This window comes from Phocoena sinus, chromosome 3 (assembly GCF_008692025.1).
Source record: "Phocoena sinus isolate mPhoSin1 chromosome 3, mPhoSin1.pri, whole genome shotgun sequence".
Lineage (NCBI taxonomy): Eukaryota > Metazoa > Chordata > Mammalia > Artiodactyla > Phocoenidae > Phocoena > Phocoena sinus.
In genome coordinates this window covers 25,049,737-25,068,497 of record NC_045765.1, presented here as the reverse complement: position 1 = coordinate 25,068,497, position 18,761 = coordinate 25,049,737, and the positions used below count along the sequence as shown (strand labels likewise).

At 38.2% G+C, this 18,761-nt stretch overlaps 1 protein-coding gene and 1 pseudogene across 6 annotated transcripts in view; one reads left to right on the top strand and one right to left on the bottom strand.

The window, feature by feature from the left end:
• The window catches only part of FBXW11 (F-box and WD repeat domain containing 11), a 134,409-nt gene that overhangs the window by 72,246 nt on the left and 43,402 nt on the right, over positions 1-18,761 (bottom strand). The window contains exon 2 of one of the 6 annotated variants that reach the window (XM_032626176.1): positions 379-522. The exons of the other annotated variants lie outside the window; for them this stretch is intronic. Within the exon in view, the coding sequence (XP_032482067.1) occupies positions 379-522 (144 nt within the window). The remainder of the gene's footprint in view (positions 1-378; positions 523-18,761) is intronic. 6 annotated transcript variants of the gene reach the window in all.
• Positions 534-1,457, top strand: LOC116750865 (annotated as a pseudogene).

Sequence of the window (18,761 nt, the reverse complement as noted above, 5' to 3'; positions counted from 1 at the left end):
ATTCCCGTTATACGACATTCTGGAAAAGGTAAAACTATGGAGACAGTAAAAATAATAGTGGTTGCCAGGGGTTAGGAGGAGAGAGGGAAGAACAGGCAGGGCACAGAGGATTTTTAGGGCAGTACAGCTATTCTGTATGACACTATAATGGTAGATTCATGTTATTATACATGTGTCAAAACCGATGATGATGTAGGTCCATGGACTGTAACAAATATACCACTCGGGTGCAGGATGTCAATAGTGGGGGAGGTTGCGCCTGTGTAAGGACAAGAGATATATGGGTACGCAACAGCCTGAGGTAGGGAAGATGCGTTAGACAGGGGGAAGGTTCTAGAAAAGTGGCGGCAGTGGCTCAAGCGACAGTGGCAGCAGCACCGCGTCGCGAGTGGAGGTGCTCCTAGCGATGCTGTTTCCCGAGCTGCGGCAGTTCTCACTACAGCGCCAGGATGCGTCCGGTTCGTGTTCGTCCGCGGAGATCTCTCTCATCTCGCTCGGCTGCGGCCAATCGCGCTGAAGCAACTGAGTCCGCGATGGAGAGAGAAAAGGAACAATTCTGTAAACTCTTTATTGTGGCTTGAGCTTTCAAACTACAGAAGAAAGTATGAGGAACTACTACGAGCAATGGGGAAAACTTACAGACTGTGTGGTAACGAGGGATCCTGCAAGCAAAAGATCAAGAGGATTTGGTTTTGTAACTTTTTCATCCATGGCTGAGGTTGATGCCGCCATGGCTGCAAGACCTCATTCAACTGATGGGAGAGTAGTTGAGCCAAAACGTGCTGTTGCAAGAGAGGACTTTGGAAAGCCAGGGGCTCATGTCACTGTGAAGAAGCTATCTGTAGATGGAATTAAAGAAGATACTGAGGAACATCATCTTAGAGATTACTTTGAGGAATATGGAAAAATTGAGATAATTACGGATAGGTAGTCTGGAAAGAAAAGAGGCTTTGGGTTTGTTACTTTTGATGACTGTGATCCTGTGGATAAGACTGTGTTGCAGAAATACCATACTATCAATGGTCATAATGCAGAAGTAAGAAAGGCTTTCTTTGTCTAGACAAGAAATGCAGGAAGTCCAAAGTTCTAGAAGTGGAAGAGGAGGCCACTTTGGTTCTGGAGATTCTCGTGGTGATGGTGGCGGAAATTTTGGACCAGGACCAGGAAGTAACTTCAGAGGAGGATCTAATGGATATGGAAGTGGTCGTGGATTTGGAGATGGCTATAATGGGTATGGAGGAGGGCCCGGAGGTGGGAATTTTGAAGGTAGCCCTGGTTATGGAGGAGGAAGAGGAGGATATGGTGGTGGAGGACCTGGATATGGCAACCAGGGTGGGGGCTACGGAGGTGGTTATGACAACTATGGAGGAGGAAATTATGGAAGTGGAAATTATAACCAGCAACCTTCTAACTACGAAGAGTTGAGACTTTGGTGGTAGCAGGAACATGGGGGACCATATGGTGGAGGAAACTATGGTCCAGGAGACAGTGGAGGAAGTGGGGGTTATGGAGGGAGAAGCCAATATTGAGCTTCTTCCTATTTACCATGGGCTTCACTGTATAAATAGGAGAGGATGAGAGCCCAGAGGTAACAGAACAGCTTCAGGTTACCGAAGTAACAATGTTAAGGAAACTCTTTTCTCAGTCATGCATAAATACGCAGTGATATGGCAGAAGACACCAGAGCAGATGCAGAGAACCATTTTGTGAATGGATTGGATTATTTAATAACATTACCTCACTGTACAGGAAGGATTGTAAAAAAAAAAAAAAAAAGCCTTTGAGACAGTTTCTTAGCTTTTTAATTGTTTCTTTCTAGTGGTCTTTTTAAGAGTGTAGAAGCATTCCTTCTTTGATAACGTTAAATTGTAAGTTTCAGGTAACATGTGAAACCTTTTTTAAGATTTTTCTCAACGTTTTGAAAAGCTACTAGCCAGGATCACGGTGTAATAAGACATAACGTTTATCCTTTAAAAAAAATTTAAGTCCGTGTGTAGAGTTAAGAAGCTGTTGTACCTTTACGATTTCATAAAATAATTCTAAAGGAAAAAAAAAAAGAGAGAGATATGGGAACTGGGAACCGTCTATACTTTCCACTCAGTTCCAGGATAAAACTGCTCTAAAAAATTAAGTTTATTAATTTAAAAAAAAAAAAAGGGAAGGAAAAGCCAGTTGTCTTTTGGAAACCATACAATTAAGGGAAGAAGAAATGGCAGGGGAGAGATTTTAAGATCCTGCAAGATTAAAGAATTTTTTGAAACATTCAAAGGATGCAAACAAAGCCCTTCCTCCTCGATCTCCTGCTCCCCACCCCAAAACAAGACACCCAGTAAAGAAACTATGTTTTGGGGACTTCCCTGGCAGTCCAGTCATTAAGACTCCGTGCTTCCATTGAAGGGGACACGGGTTCAATCCCTGGTCTGGGAAATAAGATCCCACATGCTGTGTGGCGCAGCCAAAAAAAAAAAAAAAAAAAAAAAAAAAAAAGAAAGAAACTATGTTTTGTTACACTGACAGAAGATGTTCTTAAACTAGGACTCATAAAATTAACCTCAAACTGCCAGTCCTGCCCCCCAAAATGTAGTGACATAAGCAAATCTTCATCTACACACACACACACACACACAAATTCAGCTAATGAAATCCCCACACATAAAAGAAGAAAGGACAGGGAGGGGCAGAAGAAAATGAAAACCTCAAATCAGTCTTTCCTAACTGAGGTTCTACAAGATAATTAAGCCCTACTGAGCGTGATTTTGGTAATTGTTCACTTGATTTTCCTAGGGATAGTACATAGATACTATCATTCTAGTTATACATAAGAAAAGTAAACTTATTATATACTACGTATGCCTTAGTGCATTATGGCATATTGCGCTTATGGAATGTGCCTGAAAAGAGTACTCCAAACTGAACTCAATATGATTAAACAAATATATGATGTTATTTTTAAAATGCCTTGAATCAGAAAGTCAAAACTCAAGAAGGAAAACATACCAAAAGCAGAAAGAAATGAAACAAGATTTAACTCAGTAAATAAATAAAAACAAGATTATAATAGAAATGAAAGTAAATTACAATGCCCCCAAAATGATAAGTTCAAATGAAAAATGTAATAATAGGCATTAAAGAAAACCAGGAAAATAATCTAAGAGAATGAAAGTGAGATAAAGAAAGAAACAAAACAGGACAGAGAAGTAGCTGAAATCGAAGAAAAAGAGGAAGCCTTTCAGGGACAGACCCCTCCCCAATATCCTCTGCTTTAGCCTCTGTCTGAAGTACCTAGATACTAGTATCATTTCCTGAGCTGTCTTACAGATGTTAAAATGCCCACCAAATGCAAAACGTTAACTAGTTGCTGACCATGAGCACACAGCCCCCACAGGCCTACTAGAGGCTAAGAACTGATAATGTTCACCCCTGTGACACGGCCCTGTTATCTCACCATCAACCAAAGAACTATGCATGAGCTGACCACATACCCTGGGACACCTCTCCCTCATCTTGCCTTTAAAAAGGTTTTCCTGAAACCCACTGGGGAGTCCAGGTGTTTTGAGTACTAGCTGTCCTGGACTCCTTGCTTCGTGCCCTGCAATAAACGCTGCACTTTCTTTCACCATAACCTGGTGTCAACAGACTGGCTTTACTGCGTGCAGGTGGGTGGACCCAAGTTTGGTTCGTTAACACTATAATTCAAGAAAACTTTCCAGAAATAAAAGGAAATCTGAACTGCATGTTAACAGGGTCTTCAGATACTAGGGAAAATTGGCCCACAGCACTGAACTCCTAGAGATACCCTAGTAAAATTATTAGACTTTAAGATAAAGAAAAGATTTCTCAGTCTCCAGTCCAAAATTTTTTTTAAATTAAAAGAAAACTTACAAGAGAAAGAGCATGAATTAGACTGGCATCAAATATCTTAAAAACAATGTACCAAGCAACGTATCAGTGGGACAGCATTTTCCAAAAACGGTAGAAAAGGAAGTGTACGGTAAAGATTTTCTAACCAAAGACAATAGGAAAATAGTTTCAAACAGGTAACAGGTCAGGGAATTCTGTCTCCTTGAGCAACCAAGAGATGACTCAGAACACTTTAGCAAAAAGATTAATGGTAAACATTTTAAAATAATTACAGTAAAAAAATATATAAAATAAAATAATTACAGTATGGATATAAGAATAAAACAAAGATGAAGATGATGAGGGTTGAAGAATATGTGATACATTCTGAAAAGGAGAAATAATGCAGCTTAAAAGGAGAAGGGATCAGAAGAGGAAAGAACAAGTCCTGACTGTTGTATAGTGAACAGGTGGCAGTTAAAGAATTCCATTAAAAGGATAAACTTGTTAATAAAATATTAAATAAAATCCCAAGAATTACAAGCATTTTAAAAGTTGTAAGTAAAGGGTAATCAATAGAACAAAAATATACACCTTTCTAAGTTTAAACAAAAATTTCAAAAATAAAAGAGCAAAGAAAACAACACATCATGAAAGGAAACTAAAAGATATGCAAAGAGACATGGATTAAAAATACACTAACACACACTACTCCCAATACAAAGCAGATCAAGAGGACCAAAATATAAAGTTCAGAATAAACATAATCAAGAAGGTACAGCAAATATTAAAGATATCAAACTTTACACCCTGTAAATAGAGACTAATCTGTTTTTCAGGCACACATGAAAAATTTATGAAGACTCATCATATATTTGATCACAAAGAAATAAGTTCTACAAAAGAAAAAAAATCAGATAATAATAGCCTCTGATCAAAAGATATAAAACTAGAAATAACTCCCCCCAGAAGAACTGGTTTTTTTCAAAATCAATGCTATGAAGCAATTTATGAAGCTTCTGGCCTACACATGCTTTGAAGATTTGGTAGAATTCCCCTGTGAAACCATGTTGGTCTGATGCATTTTTGTGGCTTGGTTCTTTGATAAGTTTCTCTATTCTCTTCTTCAAAATTAGTTCTTGGATAAGACTCAACATTATAAAGATAATAGTTCACCCTAATTTATAATTTTAAAACACCCCAGTATAGGGCTTCCCTGGTGGCGCAGTGGTTGAGAGTCCGCCTGCCGATGCAGGGGACGTGGGTTCGTGCCCCGGTCCGGGAAGATCCCACATGCCGTGGAGTGGCTGGGCCCGTGAGCCATGGCCGCTGAGCCTGCGCATCCGGAGCCTGTGCTCCGCAACGGGAGAGGCCACAACAGTGAGAGGCCCGCGTACCACCAAAAAGAAAAAAAAAAAAACCACCCCAGTATCACATAAAAAGCTTCTTGTGGAGCCAGACAAGTTGGTACTCAAATTCATGTGGAAAAACTTACAAGAATACTCAGAAAACAACATGCAAAAAGAAAAGCTACAAGGTGCAATTAGCCCCACCAGACATTTAAACATACTATAAGTCTCTCTAGTTAAAAACAAGGTTCTTTTATGGCATATGCATAGATAATTACTCTGATGTAGGGGTCAGCAAGCTTCTGTAAAGGATGAGAGGTGAATATTTCAAGCTTTGCAAGCCTCACAGTTTCTGTCACAACTACTTGACTCTTCTGTTGTAGCACAAATGCAGCCATAGACGATAAGTAAATAAACGAGTGGGGCTGTGATCCAATATAACGTTACTTACAAAAATAGGGCTGGGTTTGGCCAGAGGGCCATAGTTTGCCACATCCTGGCCTAATGGAATAGAATGTTCAGAAATAGACCCAAGTACATATGGAAATTTAGTACGTGATAAAAGTGGCTTCTCAAATCACTAGGGAACTTCAATGTTGTGTTGGTTTCTGCTGTACAGCAAAGTGATTCAGTTATACATATGTAATACATTCTTTTTTATATTCTTTCCCATTATGGTTTAATCATAGGATATTGAATATAGTTCCCTGTGCTATACAGTAGGACGTTGTTGTTTATGCATTCTATATTAGTTTGCATTTGCTAAACTGCAGAACTTTTTAATAAGTGCTGGGACAACTGGTCAGCCATTTGGAAAAAGATAAAATTAGAACACTGGAAAAAATATTTAAAACGTATGTCACAGGTAAAAGGACTTATATACCTAAATTTTTCTTTTAAATTGAGGGGGATAAAAATTACCAAAATCCCAATAGGAAAATGAGGAAAGGACATGGACAGACTTTTTAAAAGATATAAAAACAACCCTTAAATAAGAAAAGATGTTTAGACTTACTCATAATTAAAGAGATACAAATTAAAGCTATACATTTCTCACCTAACACTGGCAAATATTCACAAGTATGATGAGACATTCTGTCAGTAAATGAGTAAGGAAACAGGCACTCTCATATACTTCTGGTGGGAAGGCAAATGTGTACAACCCTTCTGGAGGAGAATTTGGCAATATCTAACAAAACTACATAAGTAGCTTGACGTTTTGATCGGGCATTACCTTTGTTCCTGTATCAACCTTTTTTTTTTATTTCTTCGTTTTTGGTTTTTTTTGGGGGGGGTTTTTGAATTTTATTTTATTTTTTTTATACAGCAGGTTCTTATTAGTTATCTTTTATATATATATTAGTGTATATATGTCAATCCCAATTTCCCAATTCATCCCTTTTGATCCAATAATACATTTCTAGGAATCTTCCCTGAAGATACACTATAATTAAATACTATGAAAACACATATGCACAAGGTAAACATATGCACTGGAGCCCTGTTTGTAATTAAAAAAAAAACAAACAAAACAACCTGCATGCTCATACTTAAGATTCTAAGCCGAATATACTATGGTGTATCAACACACAGTACGCAGCCTTACGCAAGAGTAAGAAAGGCTAATACAGAGTAATTATGCGCTAATACAGAGTAATTACGCGCTAATACAGAGTAATTTTGCACTAACACAGAGTATTATGCGCTAATACAGAGTAATTTTCAGGGTACATTTTCAGGTGAAAAAAGCCAAGTGCAAAATAGTATCTACCTATATACTACCCTTTGTATAAGAAGTAAGCAGAAATAAGAAAATATACATGTGTGTACCTGTTCCTTAGTGCATAAAGAAACCCAGGAAGGATAAATCAGAAACTAAAAGAATTGGTTACCCGATGGAAACAGGATGGAAAGAACAGACGAATGGGAACAGGACAGAAAGGATGACCTTTCTGTATTGTTTTTACTCTTAGAACCGCAATACATGCTTTATATACTCAAAAAAATAAAATCAACAACGACTGGGAGAGAGAAATGGAATATCAACAGAAACAAACGAACCTAAATACATTTCAATTGAATAACATAATCATACTTAACGGTGAGGAAAAAATTAATCCAAGTGACTCTGGAACTCAGCAGTTAGAATATATAGCCAAAAACAAAAGTTAATTGTAAAGAAATATTCAGTATGGTTAGTAAATTTATTTTTCAGTGATATAGGTAAGCAATTCTAAAACTATTGAATATGCATTCTAGAACTGAGCAAGTGAATACACATACTGTGGAAAACAGGAGTCACTGTTTCTCACTGTTAGAGAAGGGAGTTACAAATATGAAAAGGGCTACCTTAGAAAACTAGAATGAAATCTGTAAGACTGGACTAGAACTATCACTGTGAACTCGCGGTTTTTTTTTTTTTTTTTTTTTGCGGTACGCGGGCCTCTCACTGTTGGGACCTCTCCCGTTGCGGAGCACAGGCTCTGGACGCGCAGGCTCAGCGGCCATGGCTCACGGGCCCAGCCACTCCGCGGCATGTGGGATCTTCCCGGACCGGGGCACGAACCCACGTCCCCTGCATCGGCAGGCGGACTCTCAACCACTGCGCCACCAGGGAAGCCCGCGGTTTTTGTTTTTTTTTTAGATGTTGGGGGTAGGAGTTTATTAATTAATTTATTTATTTTTGCTGTGATGGGTCTTCATTTCTGTGCGAGGGCTATCTCCAGCTGTGGCAAGCGGGGGCCACCCTTCATCGCAGTGCGGGGGCCTCTCACTATTGCGGCCTCTCTTGTTGCGGAGCACAGGCTCCAGACGCGCAGGCTCAGTAGTTGTGGCTCACGGGCCTACTTGCTCCGCGGCATGTGGGATCCTCCCAGACCAGGGCTCGAACCCGTGTCCCCTGCATTAGCAGGCAGATTCTCAACCACTGCGCCACCAGGGAAGCCCCCGCGGTTTTTTAATACATAGAAAAGGAGGGAGTTTTTTCCACAGAGACAAAATTATACATATATTACCTAACACTGTTGGCTGAGAGAGCCTATAGAAGCAGTGACATCCCAATAGCACTAAGCACACTTAGCAACCAGATCTAAATACCATTCTTCACAAAAAGAAACCAAGGCTCCTTACAGAATTGACTAATTTCAGGGCTGACTATGGGAAAATACAAGATGAGCCTGGAAAATTTTTTTTGCCCCAGAAAGCAAGAAGTACTTAAAGAATTATGAGGACAGATCAAAAGGATACAGGACCCAGCTTGAAACGGCATGCAATGGCCAAGCTTTGAACAATCTGACCATCAAAATATATAATCATAATAACAGATTATAACCCACTGAAAAAAATAAGAAACCACAAGTCTATAAGTGAATAAATTGAAATTCTAATGAAAAGAGGACATTTATACAGTTTCAAAGTATCTCTCCACAAAATACTTAATTACAGAGAGAAAAGCGGTAACTTTATAGTGAAGAAAGCTCCTAGATACCACCTTCCTCAAATAATCAAGATGACCACCATTAGTAACAAGAGAAATCAAAATCATGTACTACCTAATAAGATGCAAAGATAAAGAACACAGCGTCACTTCTGTGATATTCCTTTCAAAGATGTGTAAACTAAATTTAATCATAAGGAAACAGGCAAACCTACACTGACAGACATACTACAAAATAACTGATCTGTAACCTTCAAAAGTGCCAAGGTTGGGCTTCCCTGGTGGCGCAGTGGTTGAGAGTCCGCCTGCCGATGCAGGGGACACTGTTTCGTGCCCCGGTCCGGGAAGATCCCACATGCCGCGGAGCGGCTGGGCCCGTGAGCCATGGCCGCTGAGCCTGCGCGTCCGGAGCCTGTGCTCCGCAAAGGGAGAGGCCACAACAGTGAGAGGCCCGCGTACCGCAAAAAAAAAAAAAAAAAAAGTGCTAAGGTCACAGAAGTCCAGGAATGCCGGAGAAACTGTTCCAGTTTGAAAGAAACTAAAGAAGTATGACAACTAAAAGTGTCTTATCATTCTGAACTGGATACCTTTGCTACAAAGGACATTATTGGACCTTTGATGAAACTCAAGAGACTGAGGACTGGATGGCAGTTATGTATCCAATGTTAATTTACTGATTTGATTCTCATATTATGATTATGTAGAACATCCTCCTTTGTAAGAAATATACACTAAAACACTAGAACATGACGGAGCATTCAGTCAGCTTTACTTTCACATAGTTTGAGAAACAAAAAGTTCTTAGTACTGTACTTACAATTGAGCTCAAGACTGTCTCAAAATCAATAAAAATAAATCTTTTAATGGCTGGTTTGCAATAACTAATACCCAACACTTCAAACTGTGGGATCATAACCCTAGGAAAAAATTGTGCTGAAATGATTTGTGCTTTTTTCACCACCACTGTCAGATGATTTTAGTAAACATCTCAAACCAGTACTGACTGAGGACACTACAGGCTCAGTGTCTTCCCCAAGCCATTCACTACTAGTTGACAGGGATTCTTCCATCCTTCTCTTTCCTGCGAACTCTACCAGATCCCTCGGGGCAATGTTTCTTCTGGCAAAGTTTTTACTTTGAAATTAATTAGGTGTTGGTTTCTTCTGGTTACCATTTACTCTAATCCTTAATTTTTCACTTCCTGTTGTCTTATAGATGAAGGATTTAACATTTGCCTTTTACTCCGAATTTAAAAAGATGGAAGCATGCTATAATATAAGAGATTTTACAAGGACTTCAGTAAGCGACTCCTGGTTTTCTAAAGGGAGAATGGGGTAGAAAGAACCCTCCTTTACTGGAGTAAACAGTTTTCATATGCCATCTATCTACAAAGACTGGCAGCTGGTTCTTTGTACTACCGGATCATAGCACAGTGCATGGCACACAGCAGGCAGTCAGTAAAAATGTATTATGGGTGATTCTATACTTTCTGTATTTTCTGAATAACCTCATCTAAACTGACTAATCTCAATTTTGAATTCTAGTCAGAGCACCCAGGCAATTCAATAAGAAGGCACATGTTGGAAAATGTCTCTCAAGTCCTTTATTCTTGGCCAAGCATATCCAGTATTATTAGATCTTATTTTAGTAGGCCATGCCTTAGCTGACTCAACATATACTCAAATTGCTCAGAGAGGAGAGCTGCCATTTGTGAAGAGGCCTGTGAATTTAGAGTATTCTACTGAATCACACAAATCAGCCTTGTTAAATTTTTTTAGAATAATAATGTTCAATCCCAGTGAGGGTACAATGATATGCAAACCCTCTGGAAAACAATTTGACAGGATATGTACAGTACATCTCTTAGGAATATATCCTAGGTAATTGAAAATGACAGCAAAGAATTATGCAAAAAGATGGAGATTCGTTTTTAATAATTAAAAGTGAAGAGTTTAAGCACCCAGAAAAATGTTAAATTATGCGCTGTTCATGAAATATGGTAATTTCAAATTACGAGAAATTTTTAATGATAGAAAACATTAACACAATAATTCTGAATAAGTGTACAAAGCATGTAAAGTAAAGCATATAAAGATATATATAATCATATATATATATAGTTCTCAACTATGTAAAGCATATGCAAAGATTAAAAACTCAAAGACAATACGCCAAAATACTAAGAATGGCACTTCCCTAAATTGAGGATTATTTCTCATTTTTCTTTCCACTTTTATCCCAATATTCTACAATATGCATGTACTGCTTTTGTAATCAGAAAAGATTTTTTAAGCAAAACAACAATACAATAAGCTATCCTTCAAAGAAAAATCAGTTTTTACTCAAGGAACTCCCTTCAACTCACTTGAATACCTGGATTCAAAGAACTCAGAGAACTACGTCGAAAGTAGTTCTGGCTATGACAGCAAATACCACTACCCCATATAATCCCAACAAAGCTTAGAGACAGCCATTCCTTCACACTCCAGTTTATTCTGTCTGTCCAGGAACTATTTTAGAAACAGGTGAATTTGTCATCCAGTGAACAGTAAGACATGACCGACCCTTTTCTCATGGAACTTGGGATTCTGATGGGAGAAAAAGACAACAGACAGGAGGAAAAAAAACAAACATGGAATGTAATTTCAGGCAGTGCTAAGTGTTCTGAAGAAAAAATAATGTAGGGTAAAGGAACAGAGTGAAAAGCAGGAAGCTATTTTATTTTATTTTATTTTATTTTTTTTTTTTTTGCGGTATGCGGGCCCCTCACAGCTGTGGCCTCTCCCGCTGCGGAGCACCGGCTCCGGACACGCAGGCTCAGCGGCCACGGCCCACGGGCCCAGCCGCTCCACGGCACGTGGGATCCCCCCAGACCGGGGCACGAACCCGTGTCCCCTGCATCGGCAGGCGGACTCCCAACCACAGCGCCACCAGGGAAGCCCAGGAAGCTATTTTAGATTGGGTGGCCAGAGAAGGCCTCTAAAGAAGAGATATTTGATCATGTACGCTACTTGTGTAATAACATAAATAGCATTCCTATTGCGTAATTGTCCTAGAAAACCCTATTTACAACTTAAAATACAGATAATCGTCTCTATGAAAATAGTTTCTACTTTACGAGGCAATAAGGTGTATTGGAACAAGAGAGACTAGGTTTAAATCCTGGCTTTGCCACTTAGTAGGTGTGCGCCCTTAGGCAAGTCGCAAGCTTTCTTTCTCAGTTTCCTCATGTATAAAACAGACATAACAAAACCTATTTCGTAAAATTTGTTCAAAGGATTAAAAAAGACAATATATGGGAAAGGGCTTAGTAACGTGTCTAGCGTAAGTGCTAACTGTGAGTTCCCTACACACTTATGGTTCTTCCACAAAATGAGTACTATCTACTGAATGACTCTTTCTGAAGAATCATTACTGAAGCATTTCATTATTGCAAGTAGATACATATTTTTATCTTCCCATACCATGGACTCCAAAGTCCAAATCACCTCTGACTAAATGGTTATTAGATATTGGTGATATATATGATATTGGCTTGATAAGACTGGTATCATTTTTACTAATGTCACACTCACCTTTTCTTTCTTCATTTGGTCATGGACTACCTCTGTTCCCATTTGTATCCCTAACTCCAAATATTGGCCTCTTTTCAGTCACAGTTGTAATGGTTAATTTTATGATTCAGCTTGGCCACAACAAACTTGGCCAGTCGTGTGGTCAAGCTTTAGTCTACATGTTGCTGTGAAGGTATTTTGTAGATGTGATTAACATTTATAATCAGTAGACTTTGAGTAAAGCAGATTACCCTCCAAAATGCAGGTGGGGCCTCATGTAGAAAGCTAAAGGCCTTAAGAGCAAAGATGCTGCCTCAAGACTGTAAAGACTGTCAAAGATAAATCTTGCCTGCATTTCTGCTTCTCTGCCACACAAATTTCAAATTTGCCAGTCCCCACAATCATGTGAGCCAATTCTCTAAATTATCCATCTATCCATCTATCTATCTACCACTGGTTCTGTCTCTCTGGAGAACCCTAATACACTGGTCAACCTTAGAGTTGGTCCCCCTGCTTCCTCTCTTCATTCTATTATCTAATAGGTCCTATTAACACATTAGTCAGATAAATTACACCTTTCGTCAAAATTCTCTAATGACTTCCCATCTCATGCAGAATAAAAGCCCCAACCCTTGGGGTGCCCTACTCCCTGCCCCCACTTTCTCCACAGCACTTCTTACTACCTAAAATACCATGTGTTTTACTTATTTTCTTTCTTTTCCCACTAAAATTTAGGTTCTAAGATAGTGGCTTTTTGTCTATTTTGTGCACTCTTGTATTCCCAGCCCCTACAATAATCCCTGGTACACAGTAGGAGCATCATAAATATGTGTTGCTTGAAGAATAAGCAAATGAATAAACAAAGTGTGATTCTTTTCATGTATTCTTTGGGCTTTCCTATGTTTTCCAGTTTTCTACACTGGGCATTTATTTGTACTATCATATACTGAGATAGTACACTATCATATGCTAAGAATAATATAAATTAGAATAACCTCTTTGGTGGAGGATAGGTCAATTTTTTGGGTTTTTAAAAAAATTAATTAATTATTTATTTTAATTTTAATTTTTGGCCGCATTGGGTCTTTGTTGCTGTGCACGGGCTTTCTCTGGTTGCGGCGAGGGGGCTACTCTTTGTTGCGTAGCACGGGCTTCTCGCTGCGGTGACTTCTCTTGTTGCAGAGCGCGGGCTCCAGGCACGCGGGCTTCAGTAGTTGTGGCACGTGGGCTCCGTAGTTGTGACACGCAAGCTCTAGAGCACAGGGTCAGTAGTTGTGGCACACGGGCTTAGTTGCTCCGCGGCATGTGGGATCTTCCCGGGCCAGGGCTCAAACCCTTGTCCCCAGCATTGGCAGGCAGATTCTTAACCACTGCGCCACCAGGAAAGCCCTTGGTCAATGTTTAAAAGCCTTAAGAAAGTTCATATCCTTTGACTCAGAATTTCTCCAATGAATAATACAACCTAAGAAATAAGTAGAGACTAAAATTTAATAACCTTAATGTCCATCAGTAGGAGAATGATTAAATTATTGTACATCCAGACAATTAAACTCTACATAGTTATTTATTAAAAATGTAGACCTAAGTTTACTAATGTGAATCATATTGGTAAAAATGGGGTTATAATTCAGTATACATAGAGTATAAGCCTATTTATAAACTAAACAAAACATACACATATACACACATACATAAAAATAAAATGTCAAGGGGCTTCCCTGGTGGCGCAGTGGTTGAGAGTCTGCCTGCCGATGCGGGGGACACGGGTTCGTGCCCCGGTCCGGGAGGATCCCACATGCCGCGGAGCGGCTGGGCCCGTGAGCCGTGGCCGCCGAGCCTGCACGTCCGGAGCCTGTGCTCCGCAACGGGAGAGGTCACAACAGTGAGAGGCCCGTGTACCGCAAAAAAATAAAAATAAAAAATAAATAAATAAATAAAATGTCAAGAAGAAAAAACAATGAATGGGCACTAAAATGAAGTGAGATTATGGCTGAATGATTAATTTCTTCTTTATACTTCTCTACTGTCCAAAATTTTTGCAGGGAAAAAGTGTTACTTTCATAAACAGAGCAATAAAAATAAATCAACAGAAATACATAAAACCAGAATTCTTACAAGCAATAAAATAAAAGTCTGTAGTATGAGGTATATTGTGTCATTTTTGTTGAAAATTAAAAAGGCATTTTTTAATGTGGTCTGAATCCCATTTATCCACCTCCCTATCCTCAAATTTACGTATACTGTTAAACCTTACTCAACACGCACACTGCCTTATCCATCACACACACTGTTTTGGAAACCATAAATTAAAAGTGTTAGTAAAATGAGGCGTAGTTTTCATTTTCCCATAGCAGAGGCTCTCTTCCACGGAAAATATATGTGATTTCTTGAGTGCCTAAAAATATGTATATGATCAATGAAATTAATAAAGTGCTATTTCTTGAGGGCTAGTACTATATGCCAGTCATTGTGCTATCATTAAAACTTTCTCCAAAATATGAATTTACTTGTTGCTTCAAATTCTGAGATCACCAAGTCACCCTATATTCAGAAAATGACATGGAAATCACTAAAAAAAAAAAAAAAATACCCAAGAATTTCAATTCGCAGTAAAAACAGGAAACATCACTTCTTTAGAAAAATGCTAAAATGAATCTTTCTGTTTGGCACTTTGAACTTTTGAACTTTCAAAGCTTATCATCATTAACAGGACACTCTGAAACCAGCATTATATGTATGAAAGACAGCATGATACACTGCGGACCATGACAAGCCTAAAGAGGTTAATTACTGATGATGATACTAGAGAAGTAAAGAAGAACAAAAGCTTGAAAGGATTTCTGTGAGTGGGCATCATCAGATACAAGGAAATGAAACATGAGCATATGATCTCAAACCAATGGGGGAAAAGCTAGATCAGTAAACAGTATGCAGAAAACAGTGTGGCCATTTAGAAAGAGTGTGGATCCTTGATTCACAGCATATACCAAAATAAATTACAGAGAAACGGAAAGATTTAAATATAAAACATAAAGCCATAAACCACTAGAAGAATGGTAAAGGAAAAGAATGACTACAGATGGCCAACAGGCACGTGAAAAGATGCTCAACAATGCTAATTATTAGAGAAATGCAAATCAAAACTTCAATGAGGTACCACCTCACATCAGTCAGAATGGCCATCATTAAAAATCTACAGATAACAAATGCTGGAGAAGGTGTGGAGAAAAGGGAACCCTCCTACACTGCTGGTGGGAATGTAAGTTGGTGCAGTCACTGTGGAAAACAGTATGGGAGGTTCCTCAGAAAACTAAAAATAGAGTTACCATATGATCCAGCAATCCCACTCCTGGGCATATACCCGGACAAAACTATAATTCAAACAGATACATGCGTCCCTATGTTCACAGCAGCACTATTCACAATAGCCAAGACATGGAAACAACCTAAATGTCCATCGACAGATGAATGGATAAAGAAGATATGGTAATATATACAATGGAATACTACTCAGCCATAAAGAAGAACGAAATAATGCCATTAGCAGCAACATGGATGGACACAGAGATGATCATACTAAGTGAAGTAAGTCAGAAAGAGAAAGACAAATACCATATGATATCACTTACATGTGGAATCTAAAATATGGCACAAATGAATCTATCTATGAAACAGTAACAGACTTACAGACATAGAGAACAGACTTATGGTTACCAAGGGGGAGGGGGTTGGGGGAGGGATGGACTGAGAGTTTGGGATTGGTAGATACAAACTATTACATACAGAATGGATAAACAACAAGGTCCTACTGTATAGCACAGGGAACTATGTTCAATTTCTTGGGATAAACCATAATGTAAAAGAATATAAAAAAGAAGGTATAAATGTGTATAACTGAGTCACTCTGCTGCACAGCAGAAATTAACAAATTATAAATCAACTGTACTTCAATAAAAAAAACATTAAAAAAGAAAAAAGAATAAGTATGATTACATAAAAAGTAAAAATTTCTTTCAAAATCTTCTTCAAAGCACAAAGCATTATAAACAAAACTGAAAGGCAAATGTCAAACTAGGGAAAACACCTGCAATAAATGACAGTTACTGGATTTAATATATAAAGAATTCCTACAACTAAGATTTTTTTTTAAAAAGTCATTTTAGAAAAATGGAGAAAAGGTATGAAGAGGTAACTCATAAAACAAGAAGTAGAAATGGCCAATAAATAAATATGTATTTTAACATTTTCATTTATCAGAATGGCAAAAAATACAAAATTAAATTATCCAATGCCAGCTAAGGCATATAAAAAGGGAATCTCTTATCCGCTGCTTTTAGGAGTATAATCTGAGCCAGCCTGTCAAAAGTACAATTTAGCAACCTAAAGTGTTTTAATGTGCACACTCTTTCACCTAAAGAAATAATCACAGAAGTATACAAACACTTAGCTACAATGATGTTCTACTCAACATGGATGTCTCAAAAATTGGAAGCAGTCTTGACAAGGAAGGGAGGGTTTCTTAAAATCAGTAATATATATATTAAATGGAATATTATGCAGTGATTTGCAGTACGTGGGCCTCTCACTGTTGTGGCCTCTCCCGTTGCGGAGCACAGGCTCCGGACGCGCAGGCTTAGCGGCCATGGCTCACGGGCCCAGCCGCTCTGCCACATGTGGGATCTTCCCGGACCGGGGCATGAACCCGTGTCCCCTGCATTGGCAGGCGGACTCTCAACCACTGCGCCACCAGGGAAGCCCCTGCAGTGATTTTTAAATGATGGTAGAAAGTCTTAATTCATCATGTTACTATTTGTCACTTTTTATTATTAGTTTAAATTGGAACAAGTATAGGTTATTTTTAATAATATTTTTAAAGTAAACCTTAAACATTTTTAAATGATATCCAGAGCTTACAGAAGAAATAAACTAGATTATAAACTGGTCCACCCTCCATGAAAACGATTTAGCCTCACCTATCAAAATAAATCACTGCCCATTTTGTGACAAATCACTGAGCTATATAGTTAAGATTTCTGTACTTTCTACACATATATTATAATTCAAAGGAGAAAAAAAAAATGTATTCCTCGCCCTCACTGCCCCCAAATCTATGGATGATAAAAGTTGGTGAAATTTCCACTGGTGAAAGAGTTAGATTTTACAAAACCTGGGGACATGTCTGCAATATGACTGTAAGTAAAGAGGGAAAATCCCTGTAATTGTTGGGTTACATATCATCCTATGAACAAAAAATGAAAACATGCAATGGTAGACAACATTAACTGTTAACATTTGTTGCGGGGGGGGATGGAAAAGAGAGATTATTACTTTTCTGTATACAGACAATTTAATAATAAAACACTGATACTCCTTGACCAAGCAACTGTACTTCTAGGAATTTATTCTACAGACATAATCATGCAAGCCTAAAGGTTTATGTTCACTGAAATTAGCAAAGTGCCATAACAGAAAAAAAAAACTGAAGCCTAAAGTTCCATTAATAGGGAACGGGATATATATATATTTTTTAAATGATAAAGCCAATATGATGAAATATTATTGCATCCACACAAAAGAATAGGGTTTATATGATTTTATATGCTGATATGGAAAGATGGGCAATGTATCTTACTAACTGAAAAAGTTATTAATTGAAAAATAATATGTATAATATGGTTCTATTTTTTTAAGTTTCTGTCTAAAGGATAATGGGAAACTCAGAAGTGATACTTTGGGAAGTGAGAACTGTGTTCAAAGGAAACTTTACACGTCTTTTATAACCTTCGGTACCAGTTGTACTATTTTTTTATTCTTTGAAACTTTTTTATATATATTTTTTCGCTGACATAAAACAGTGATTTGTCAAACTCTTTTTTTTTAAAAGCTATCTTAGATTTGTTTTAAAATGCCCCAGAAAAAAACAAAGTTCAAGAAAGAGAAAGTTGGACTAAGAATAGCATAATTTTGAAAACTATTCAAGGCTGAGTCGAATGGATCGCTTTACTCTTTTGCGTGTTTAGAAATTTCCATAGAATTTTTCACATAAAATCTTACTAAAAGCTTTGCTATATAATACAGATAAATCCAGAGCTATTCCAGGTGAGTAAGTGAGAGAGGCATTATCCTTCTAGTGACTCCAAAGTCACACTCTGGGGTTCCATGGGACATTAAAACACTATTTTTATAATCATTTTCATCACCACAATAACAAAGAGAACCTGCACAATTTGATGAATTCCTCCCTGCCCAACAGGAAGGAGGAAGACAGACCTTAAAACAGCAACAAATGTTCTCTCTGGGTGGTGAGGTTACCAATGGATTTTTTTTTTTCTTAAGAAACTATATTTGTAAATTTTCTTATACAGGGAAAAAATGTGTTTTTTAATGTTCATAAAATACTACACTCTACCACTGAAAGGTTACTCCATGACTTCACATTTTTGGCCCTAGAGTGCAACAGAATAATGGACAAGAAATAATAAATCCCCAACGCCATTAAAAAAAAGACAGAGACATTGAGTTGGAACAGCCATGTGTGACCTTAGGAGACAGCCCTGAACAAAACAAGAACACCTGACAGCA